The sequence below is a fragment of the Myxocyprinus asiaticus genome, chromosome 10, assembly GCF_019703515.2.
Source record: "Myxocyprinus asiaticus isolate MX2 ecotype Aquarium Trade chromosome 10, UBuf_Myxa_2, whole genome shotgun sequence".
Lineage (NCBI taxonomy): Eukaryota > Metazoa > Chordata > Actinopteri > Cypriniformes > Catostomidae > Myxocyprinus > Myxocyprinus asiaticus.
In genome coordinates, this window is record NC_059353.1 from 16,831,668 (window position 1) to 16,843,687 (window position 12,020).

Consider the following 12,020-nt stretch of genomic DNA (forward strand, 5'->3'; position numbering starts at 1 on the left):
TCTCAGCAAACCAGGGAGAGGCTTCCTCCTTTTCTTTCTCTCTCTCCCTTCTACAGTCTGGGGCTATTTATCTGCTCCAATCCTTGATCTCCCTCTTTTCATCCATAATAAATCCATCTTTCACATCTCTTATTTTGTATAATTATAAATGTCAGGCAGTGCTAAATTTACATCTGCACAGTCTCTGAGGTTTGGCCCTGTGGAAAAACAACATTAAATTCCTACAGTAATATAATAGTTAATAGCAGCTCACAAACAAAGACAAGCATGTGCATGTGAGAGCACATCTGTGTAGCCTATGCTTGAAGCACACCAGAGAAAGTTTGACTTTTCAAAACACAGATTTGTTTTGAAAGGTGTTTATAATGCATTTATGTATGTATAAAGTTTAGTTTGGTGTGATTATGGCATTATTTACTTGTCAACTAGGTATCAAGCTTAAAACATTTTCAACTGTGCCTCACAGGTGACCAGTGTGCACAGCGCAGTGTTTCCTGCACCGCTATTCAGCAGCAGTGCTCTGCCGCTACTGAATCACCAGCACCACGGAAATAGAATGATACTCAAGTTGTGAGCTTGCAGACTGAATTCAATGTGATGAGATAAAAAGAACGCGTTTCGCGAAATAACGCAAAAACAACAGGTCTTTCTATTGCATTGTGTAAGGCTGAATGATCCATTGAAATAAAATTGAAATCAAGATATGACCTTATGAATATTAAACTGCAAAGGTCTGTGATCTAATCAAGCAAACAGTCTGCACGCACCACGTGCTGCTCTGCAGAGCTCTGTTCTGAGCGCACGTGAGGTGGTTCTCTCGGTGCTCCCTCCACGAATCTCATCTCATGCACAGAATAACGGATGTGTTGCGTTCAATTGTATTTACAGCGCTCTAAATTCACTTTAACTGGCCACTATGTTACAATACAATTACAAATCGAAAATCTCATAACATCAGGTTTTTTTGTGGACAGAAGCAGAGATGAGAGCATTTTACCATATTGGAATTCACAGGCGTTTATTCAAAGGCTTATGTTAACGTGACTTCACACAGAAAATTACTGCATTTCTTTTTTTAACCAGATCCCATAGCAATGCCACATACAAATTAAAAATTATTAGAGAAATATTACTTGTATAATAATAATAGGGCTGTTGTTATTAGTTATTTTAATACATTTGTAATAAGGGCTCGACAATAACGCTTGTTTTTTATTTCGGACAAATAGTCAGATTAGAACTTCAATAATGAAAAAATAACCGGATATATTTGTGATATTGTGTAGGCCTGTGCCACATATTACAAAGTTAATATTCTTAATAATATAGAGCGCATAACTGTATAATTCACTAGCGATCGGTTTATGTGTGTGTGCAGAAAATGCGTGTGTTTCGAGAACACCTGAACGGTCAAATACATTTCAAAATTCTGTCAAAATGCCCGTCATGGTGAGGTATTCATGTAAACGCAATGAGTTATGTCTAAAGTGAACGGAAATAGTGGGGGGGGGGGGGGGGCGCATTTGTATCAAACTGTCGGACTTGTAAGTGTAAATGTAAGCAAATAGACCTGTTGCTGTCTAGTATGTCATATTAATCAAACAACCATAATCATTAATTTTTATTTTTTGTTCTATTATTTTTAATCTATTTCTATTCATTGCTGTTTTTATTGCTATTTTTTTACTGATGGTTCAGTAGTCTTGAATACTTGAGAAACAATTCTTACATAGTTAAATTAGTGTTATTATTGTGGTATTGAAGCTGGTACCAAGAATCGTCAAATGACAGTGTAGCTAGCTACAGATACACTTTTGCAATATATTTTTTAAATAAATGTAAAAATTTAAATGTTTCTTATTTATAATACAAATACAATAAACGATATAAATATTATAGTATAAAATAATATAATATGGGGGGGGGGGGGGTGTCCCCCGCTGCAATTGCTGAATTGTGTAGGAAACACTGGTACAGCATGTACAAAAGACACGTCTTTGGTAGTTTCAAGGGTTTGTTTGCTCAGAGCAAGTGTTTTTCAGGTGATTCATGCTGGTGGTTTGCAAAACACACGTCCATGCAAGTAAGTATTTGAGAGTTTTGGTGACAGAAAGTTTCTGTAGAGGGGTGAATAGCTGATTGATGGGAGGTGTGTGTGCTTGCAATGTTGGGCAATAAACAAATTCTGGGGGGCCTGGGTAGCTCAGCAAGTAAAGACACTGACTACCACACCTGGAGATGCAAGTTCGAATCCAGGGCGTGCTAAGTGAATCCAGTCAGGCTTCCTAAGCAACCAATTGGACCAGTTGCTAGGGTGGGTAGAGTCACGTTGGGTTAACCTCCTCATGATCGCTATAACGTGGTTCTCGCTCTCGGTGGGGTGCGTGGTGAGTTGTGTGTGGATGCCGCGGAGAATAGCGTGAAGCCTCCACATGTGCTAGGTCTCCGCAGTAATACGCTCAGCAATCCAAATGAGAAGATGTGTGGATTGACGGTCTCAGATGCAGAGGCAACTGAGAGTCACTATGCCACCACGAGGACTTAGAGCGCATTGGGAATTGGAAATCCTGGGTAATAAAAGTAGTGGGGGAGCCTGGGTAGCTCAGTGGTAAAAATACGCTGACTACCACCCCTGGAGTTCGCTAGTTCGAACCCCAGGGCATGCTGAGTGACTCCAGCCAGGCTTCCTAAGCAACCAAATTGGCCCGGTTGCTAGGGAGGGTAGAGTCACATGGGGTAACCTCCTCGTGGTCACTATAATGTGGTTCGTTCTCGGTGGGGCGCGTGGTAAGTTGAGCATGGATGCCGCGGTGGAAGGCTTGAAGCCACCACACGCGCTATGTCACTGTGGCAACATGCTCAAGCCACGTGATAAGATGTGCGGGTTGACGGTCTCAGACACGGAGGCAACTGGGATTCGTCCTCCGCCACCCGGATTGAGGCGAATCACTTCGCGACCACGAGGACTTAAAAGCACATTGGAAATTGGGCATTCCAAATTAGGGAGAAAAGGGGAAAAATCCACAAAGAAATATAAAATAATAAAAAGTAATGGGAATATGAGCAATAGGGCGTGGCTCACCTGGGTGGATTTGTCCCTCATGCAGGGGGCACAAGGTGCATGGTTGGCATCCCTGGGCCAGTGTCCAGACAGGTAGGGGGCTGTTAGCGCATCCAAAGAGGAGGTACGACGAATGCTACCGTTGTTGCTGGTGGTAGACCAAGACCCTGCCACAGGAAGTCTAGGCTTGTCTGCAAGACAGCCAGTACACACAGAGGAGATAAAAGAGGGGAAGGAAGGATGGGGTGGGGAACAGGGGCCGGTTGGAGGTGAAAGATGGACGAATGAGACATGTGGGGAGAAAGAACAGATGGGAGGGGAACAGAAGAAAAAAAAATACGTTAAAAGGTGCATCTTATGAGCCAATTAAATTCACAAACACAATACACAATTACATTTATTGCTTTTGCCAAGTGCACACTACCAGACTTAAGCTAGTCATCCTGGGTAAACTGAAAGACTCCACTTCGTCACATCGATGCATAATTTACAAAATGAATTGAAGATTATGTGCGTCAATTACAAAATTGTAATTTGTTGTCTCACAAACTTGGGCAAAAAGCAATGCAGTTTGAGGTTTACTCGCATTTTCAATTGCCATTGCTTTTGCTTGTTGGGACAGTGTGCACGGCTGACAGATTTCAAACCAGCATACATTTGCAGAGCGTGTGCCCCTGTGTAATTACATCATCTTGAGTGTAAATGTCTGCTGGGCTGATGGTGATAAATGCTAAAGCCCAACAGATTGAGACAGAATTAGTCTGGTGTCCAGTAGCTCTTTTAATAAAACTAAAGCAGATTAGCTACTGGCTGGCTGTGGCAGACTGGCGTGAAAGAAGCGGCCCGCATGTCTTGACCTACATTTGGTGTCTCCACAAGTAACTGCCCCTTCTCTCCCACCCCCATTTTTTCTCTTGTCTGTTCTTTCCAGCACACAATCGATGCCTTTCTGTCTCTCACTCATCCTCTATTGCTCTGTCTGAGTCTTTTAAAGACTATTCTTTCATGTAAATCCACACCACTGAATACACTGGGCATACATACAGTAAGAGTGTAGCCTTCTGTTTGGTGCTGCTCTGAAGAGATGATATCTGCCTGGAAGTTTACACAGGAAGTTTAGCATGTGTGTCTTCCAGAAATGCTTTTATAGTAGATTTGTTCTCTTTGTAGAAAGTCCCATTCTACTCAAAACTCGTGCCACATAGATGACGTCTTTGTGTGTGCGTGTCTTATGCTCTCCTGACTTAAAACAGTGCGTGCATGAAAGCAAATCAGAAGGGAACCATTAAACTTGTTTGTCTGTGATAAGTCCAATGGGAGTGGGAACATACACCTCACCAACAAAATAAGCAATGTAAGCAATGTTTTAGACATTTAGGTAACATAAGAGAAGATCTTAATAGGAGGAATGTGTTATAAATTTCAAAGGGAATTCATGTGAGAGAGAGAGATTTGGCTCAAGCTGTAGTCTCTACACTACGTTTTTGCTCATGAGGGAACGTGAAGCTGAATTGTGTATTTCCCATATATCCCAAGCCTAGTGACACTGGTGGTGCAGAAATTACACACTTCAGCTTCAGGTATGAGTGCAATGACTTTCATGCATGTCACAACTTAGGCTCCAAAGCATACTTGCTTAGAGCTTGTTTCTGGTCTAACCATGCACTTTTCCCACTCCTACACGTGTGATGATGCTTTGTGTGTGTGTGTGTGTGTATACATATCGTTTCAAACACATAACATGCATGCACACACAAACAGGCAGGGTGTACTGAGGATAAACTATTACATGGGGGATGCTATCTCATCTTTGATTGGCTCACATGAGAGATGCTATGAGGCACAACTGAGCACTGAAAGTTCTTATCATCCCAGTCTATGCACAGCAGATTCTCGTGTTGTGTCTAGACTACATCTCACTCCACAGCGCTTTCACACTTCTGCTTCTACAAAGTAGCCTGAGGCATGACCTTGGGAAATCTATGCTCTTGAATTTTGTTTCCTAAAACCAGTGAATGTGACTACACCAAAACAACAATAATGTCATGGCAATTCATCAAGGGCACACTGAGTTCTCCTACACTTCGTTGAGTACAGATAGGGATGGTTCTTATCTACTTATCAGAACAATCTTAACCTGCAGAAACGGGTCATCTTCACAAAGCTCAATTGTGATCCTTTCAAAACACAACCATGACCTTAATAAAAATGCATCTTCTAACATGTTCTCTATTAACAAACAAAATACAGTTAAACCATATAAAAGTTGTATAGAGGAGTTCAGTTACAACTGTAAACGGACTTCACTCATGGATGTGCCAAGGAGAGCTAGGGCGGAAGATTTATATTAAATAAAGACATAAATTTTGGTCTGTTTTTCATTCAAACCCATCATATTTCTTCAGAAGACTTGGAATCTACCCCTCGAGTCAATATGGTTTACTTTTATGCAGTCTTTATATCCTTTTTGGAGCTTGAAAGTTTTGATCCACATTGATATGCACTGTATTAACAACAACAAAAAAAAAAAAAAAAGCTCAGACATTCTTCAAAATATCTTTGAATCTTCTGCATTAGTAAGAAAAGTCATACGGTTTTGAAACAACTTAAGATTGAGTAAATGACAGAATTTTCATTTTTAGGTAAACTGGGCCTTTCCCTATTCAAATTCAAAACCCACCTCTTAAAAAGGCCATATGTAAAAATAAAAATAAATTATGTAAAAAGGATTGTACTTGCTGTTGTGAAATAACAGTTTAATGTACTATGTACACTGAAAGTGCACTTCAAGGGAAAAAAAAAAGTGTAGAACATGGCCCTTTTAAATTTCACAAGAATATCAAAGCATGTATGGACCAGTGAAGGAAAATTAATCCCCAAAACACACAATGAGCTCATTTACATGGACACCAGACAGCCATTTTTTTGCGAAAAAGCAGCTCAAAATCAGCATACGCGTATACATGCACCGTGTTTTCGGCTTTCTCTTTATTCCCATATACATGTGGCTTGGGTAGTAAGCAGCAGGATGCGTGTATAAATAGGTAGACCTACAGTTTATAGTGTATGCGCATTTCCCTTTTCACACTGTACTCCCAGAAATGTTGAATTCTTTCCATTGTGTTGACTTGTGTATAATGTATGGCTCCATCCTATGACGTTAGTCATTCAGTCTGTTCCATGCACATGCAAACTCTTCAAAAAGCCTGTTAGAACACTGTTTATGTGTTTACATAGCCACATAAGCTGTGTTCTCCGGGAGAAACCTAGGTGTGTTAAGCCGCTTTCTCTCAAACCCTTAAAGGGATAGTTCACCAAAAATGAACATTATCTCATCATTTACTCACCTTCGTGTCATCTAAGATGTGTATGACTTTATTTCTTCTGCTGAACACAAAGCTTTTTAGAAGGATATTTCAGCTCTGTAGGTCCATACCATGCAAGTGAATGATGACCAGAACTTTTAAGCTCCAAAAATCAGAAAAAGTCAGCATAAAAGTAATCCATGTGACTCCAGTGGTTTAATGAATGTCTTCTGAAGCGATCCAGTCGGTTTAGAGTGAGAACAGACCAAAATATAATTCCTTTTTCACTGCACATCTTGACATCAGCAGTCTCCTTGGCGATCATGATTTCAAGCTCGATTACACTTCCTAGTGCCATGTAGTGCAGTGGTTCCCAACCCTGGTCCTGGATTACCCCCAACACTGCATGTGTTGGTTGTCTCCCTTATCTTACACACCTGATTCAACACATCTGCCCATTAGTAGAGGCTCCATAAGCAGAACTGTGTGTGTGTCAAATAAGGGAGACATCCAAAATGTGCAGTGTTGGAGGGTACTCCAGGACCAGGGTTGGGAACCATTGATCTAGCGCTCTGCGCATGCGTGATACACTGGGAAGTGTAATCAAGCTTGACATCATGATCGTGCTTGGAGACCGCAACTGCAAGATGTACAGTGAAAAAGGAGTTACATTTTCCAACTGGATTACTTCAGAAGACATGGATTAAACCACTGGAGTCAGATGGATTTTGTTTATTCTGACTTGATCTACTTTTTGGAGCTTCAGATGCCAGGTCACCATTCACTTGCATTGTATGGACCTACAGAGCTGAAATATTCTTCTAAAAATCAGATTGTGTTCTGCAGAAGTCATACACATCTAGGATGTCATGAGGGTAAGTAAATAGTGAGAGAATTTTCATTTTTGGGTGAACTATCCCTTTAAACGGCATAAGGAAAATGGCAAAAACCCTGTAATAAACCATTTTCTTAAGTGCATGTAAATGGGGTCAATGTAGCTCTTCATGGACAAACCCTACCAGAGGGAGAGACCTGCAGTTGAGGTAACAGGGTGCAATAGTGACCTGACTCCTAATAGAGTTCTTTTGTTAAGCCTGTCTGATCTGGCCTGCCTGTACCATCCCTCTTTGCAAAGACTGGGGGGTGTGCCCTGTTATACCCCCAGCCAAGAGCATGAGAACAATGTCCTCATGGAGATTTTCAAAAGCTTGAGCAAAACCATTCAAAAAGTCATCCATGTTAACTTGGTGGAAATTATGCACTGCTTATGAGCAATAGTGTCATTTATTAACCAATCCTGAGAACAACAAACTGAAAAGTCAATAACGAAACCAAGGCTTTCGCTCTCTGACCAATTTTACCCACTTCTCTCCATCCTTCTCTTTCCCTTGTGTGCTACGGCTTTCATAGGATCTTAGGCAAGTCTGGCAACCAGGGAAATTATTGTACATACTAGAGAAGAGTGTTTTCAGTGGGATACAGTGAAAAACCGGAGGCATGACTCAGCAGACTAAAAACAGTAATCACAAGGGCATTCCAACAGGCGTACAAATCTCTGACTTGAAGTGAAATGTTGACCCATGATCAAGTTTCCTCTTGTTCCAACTGATCATATCACATTGGGCTAAAAAACAACAACACTGACACAGATACATAACTTTGACATACACATGACTTCAGAGATTGTTTGAGAAGACTCCAAGAGAATCATGGGTTTTTATTACAATGATGAGTGCCGAGTCTCAGCCAAGACCCTAAAGATGACAATCCCACCCTACAACCTCTTTCTTTCTCTCTCTCTCTCTCTGTCTAAATTTTCACAGCTAAGAAAACCTCCTGATCAACTGTGTCGGCTCACATTTCAAGGCCAATTACTTCAATCTCTTTGAGCTGGTGACAAAAACAAAACAAAAAACCTAGGATGACATGAGGGTGAGTAAATTAAATAATTTTCATTTTTGTGTGAACTAACCCTTAAACAATTCCTACTCATTCCATGTCCCTTGTATACTAGTTTATTAAATAGTTTGGCTAATTTAAACATACATAAGAGTTAACAATAAGTCTGTAGAACTCTCAACTTAGAACTTAAAAGGGATAGTTAGTGGCGCAACTACCATTTTTCGAGGATGTATGTGATACCTTCATTGGCGCATTGACCCATTTCTGTTTTCATCTTGGGTGGTGAGTGGAAGGGCATCCCTACGCTATGTGTTGCATACAATGCATATATAGCTTTTGCACCTCTGGATAGTTCACCCAAAAGTGAAAATTCTCTCATCATTTACTCATCCTCATGCCATCCCAGATGTGTATGACTTTCTTTCTTCTGCTGAACACAAACAAAGATTTTTAGAAGAATATCTCAGCTCTGTAGGTCCATACAATGCAAGTGAATGGTGATCATGCCTCTGAAGCTCCAAAAAGGAGATAAAGTCAGCATAAACATAATCCATCAGACTCCAGTGGTTTAATCAATGTCTTCTGAAGCGATCCAGTTGGTTTTGGAGAGAACAGACCAAAATGTAACTCCTTTTTAACTTACATCTTGACAGCAACCATGATTTCAAGCTCAATTACACTTCCTATTGCATGACGCATGCACAAAGTGCTAAATGGCGCTAGGAAGTGTAATTGAGCTTGAAATCATGATCGTCAAGGAGACTGCTGACAAGATGTAAGTTAAAAAGGAGTTACATTTTGGTCTGTTCTCTCCAAAACCCCAACTGGATCACTTCAGAAGACATTGATTAAACCACTGGAGTCTTATGGATTACTTTTATGCTGACTTTATCTCCTTTTTGGAGCTTTAAAGGCATGATCACCATTCACTCGCATTGTATGGACCTACAGAGCTGAGATATTCATCTTTCTTTTTTTTTTGGGGGGGGGGGGGTGTCTTTATTTTTTATAGGACAGTAGAGTTTGACAGGAAAGTAGGGTTGAGAGTGAGAGTTGGATCTGGATATGACCCAGGTCGGAACTGAACCTGGGTCCACGTGAGCAAAAAGCTCTTATATATCCTGAGCACCGCAGCAGAGCCCACTGCACCACAGCTCGAACGCTGAGACAGTCTTCTAAAAATCATTGTTCTGCAGAAGAAAGAAAGTCATACACATCTGGGATGGCATGTGGGTGAGTAAATTATGAGAGAATTTTATTTTTGGGTGAACAATCCCTTTAACACATTCCATTTTGAAGATTTCCCCCCAAAATTAGTGCAAAAGTAAGATTTCCACTGGAGCTGGCCGTAACTGAATTTATTAAAAGAAGAGGCTGAAAAAAAAAAAGAAAACAGTTTGAAGTTTTTTGAAGAAATGATATACCAGTCACAAAGCAAGCTCAAACAGCTCATTACAGTACAGCTGGCAAACCGATCACAAACCTTTGACAGTCAAAAGGCCAAACCAACGACTGGCCACCAAACATTTGCATTCTTAACAGTCAGCAGCCTCTGGAGCAGCCAACTCAAACCACAGCGGCAAACTCTTGAGGAGAGACTGGCCCTCTCTCCAGCACAGCTCTTCACAAACTATTTTATGAATGAGACATCTGAAACACTCTGCAATACTCTGAGATTTTGTGAAGGGTCAAATTCATCTTCCTTGTGTGAAGTGGGTCAGAGGGGAAGAGAGAAAAAGCACACCATCCATCATTAAATAATGCTTAACAGATCATTCATTTATTATACATTAGCTAGAATGCAAATAATATATCAGTCTAATATTTAACATATGAATGCACATGAGCTAATGAACTGGTAAATGACCCCTTGATAAAAGTTATGTGTTACATTAACCATTTAACTGAGATTTACTCATATGAATTGACATGTAAAACATGGAAAGGTTTCAGGTCTACTGCCCTGCTGTAAAACCATGGGAAAGTCTCTTGTGAGGAGATAGGCCTATAATATATCTGTGTTTACAAGTTACCAAAGTGACAGTGATGACAAATAAACATCTGATACCATGCTTGATACTGGCGTCAAACAAAATCAAATTAGCTATAAGAGACTCATAAATTCATAATGATGGTGCAAGTCACAAACTCTAGATTACCTTTGCAGACAGGGGAGCTGGGACTCAGTCTCTCTGGGGAGAGTCTGTCATGTTCAGGGGGCTGAAGGGGTTTGGCCCTATGGCCGCAAGACCACAACAAGGAGGAAGATGATGAGGAAGAAGAGGAGGATGAAGACGGAGAGGCTGATAAATTAGAGGAAAAGGGGCCTGAACTTTCCGAGATGCAGCTGATCTGTTGGGAGGGAGAGCAGCACTGGGGGTTGACATGCACACCTGGGTAAGGTGACGATGATGATGATGGTGGAACAGCTACCTGCGCGTGCGGCGCTCTCGCGTTTGACGCAGTCACGTGAACAGCGATAATGGGGCTAGTTCTTGATGATGGAGATGATGATGAGGGAACGGATGATGCCACTGTGGCTGTGGCTGTGGCTGCAGAAATGTTTGAGGCACTGGAGGAAAGGGATCGCGTGGGGCTTCGGCTGTGGGTTCCGGGTGGTTCACATCCGCTGCTGTGGCATTTACCGTTACCGGTGGAGAGCGCCGTCCGTGTCTGTAGAGGGTGCTGTGTCTGCGGTTTCAGCTGGAACGGAACCGTGGCTTTCATGGGCAGCAGGCGACCCAGTAAACCCACTCCGGCGGCGCTGAGCCCCGGGGATCCGGTCGGGCTTCCCGCGGTCACACCGCTACAGCTGGACGTCGGAGATCCGTTTCTGCGAACTCTTTGAGACATGGTGTTCGCTGGGAAATTACAAAAAAACTCAACGTTAACACTTTCAACATACGTTTAAGCGTATCTGAGGTGGCGAATTCTTTGGTTCTTGTTGTGTCACTCCATATAACAGCTGTTTTCTGATATATTTTTCTTTCTTTCTGCGCAGCCGGTTCTAACCGACGCTTCTGAACTATCTCACGAGCTCAAGTTAACTGGAGGAAATTCACAGCCACGCACCGTAAACTCGATCCAGAGCTCTGCCCCCCTCGCCTCTGATTGGCTGTTCTCTCTCCCCTCACAACTTCTGATTGGCCAGAAAGTGGATCCTTTAATTCCGTAAAGTGAAATTATACACACCAGTGGATGAGATATTTTAGATGACAAAAAGTATATACCGTCATGCTTGGGAGATGAGTTATGATTTATTCATAATTTATGTGTCTTATAAAAATAGTTCGTGTTTAAATCTCTTCTTGAGCAATGAAGTGGTATTCGTTTATATTAGTAAACATGAACTAACAATGAACAATACTTTTACAGCACTTATTAGTATTACTGTTAACTTCAACATATATTAATACATATATTTTTAACATTAAGAGTGGTATACGTTAACATTATTTAATGAACTAACAATAAACAATACTTGTATATTTATCAATTAACATTAACCAAGATTATGAAATGCTATTAAATATCATTGTTCATTGTTAGTTCATGATACCTAATGCATTTACTAATGTAAACAAATAAATCCTTTTTTAAAGTGTTAACTAATAAGTGTCTGTATGTTTAGACACTCGATTGAAATAACTGCATGTGTGCACACTGCAAAGTAAACGTTTCTCCGAATGATTTGCACTTATAGATGTGTGAAAACTCCCTTTGTTGTGTGGGACACGTGTTTTTGGTCATGA

General features: G+C 41.0%; 1 protein-coding gene across 1 annotated transcript in view; it reads right to left on the bottom strand.

Annotated features, from left to right (window-relative positions):
• The window catches only part of fam117bb (family with sequence similarity 117 member Bb), a 67,206-nt gene extending 55,561 nt beyond the window's left edge, over positions 1 to 11,645 (bottom strand). Inside the window, exons 1-2 of the mRNA XM_051708834.1 lie at positions 10,428 to 11,645; positions 3,083 to 3,252 (exon numbers count right to left, since the gene is read on the bottom strand). Of these exons, the coding sequence (XP_051564794.1) occupies positions 3,083 to 3,252; positions 10,428 to 11,121 (864 nt within the window). The 5' untranslated portion in view covers positions 11,122 to 11,645. The remainder of the gene's footprint in view (positions 1 to 3,082; positions 3,253 to 10,427) is intronic.
• Positions 11,646 to 12,020: the final 375 nt, after the last annotated feature.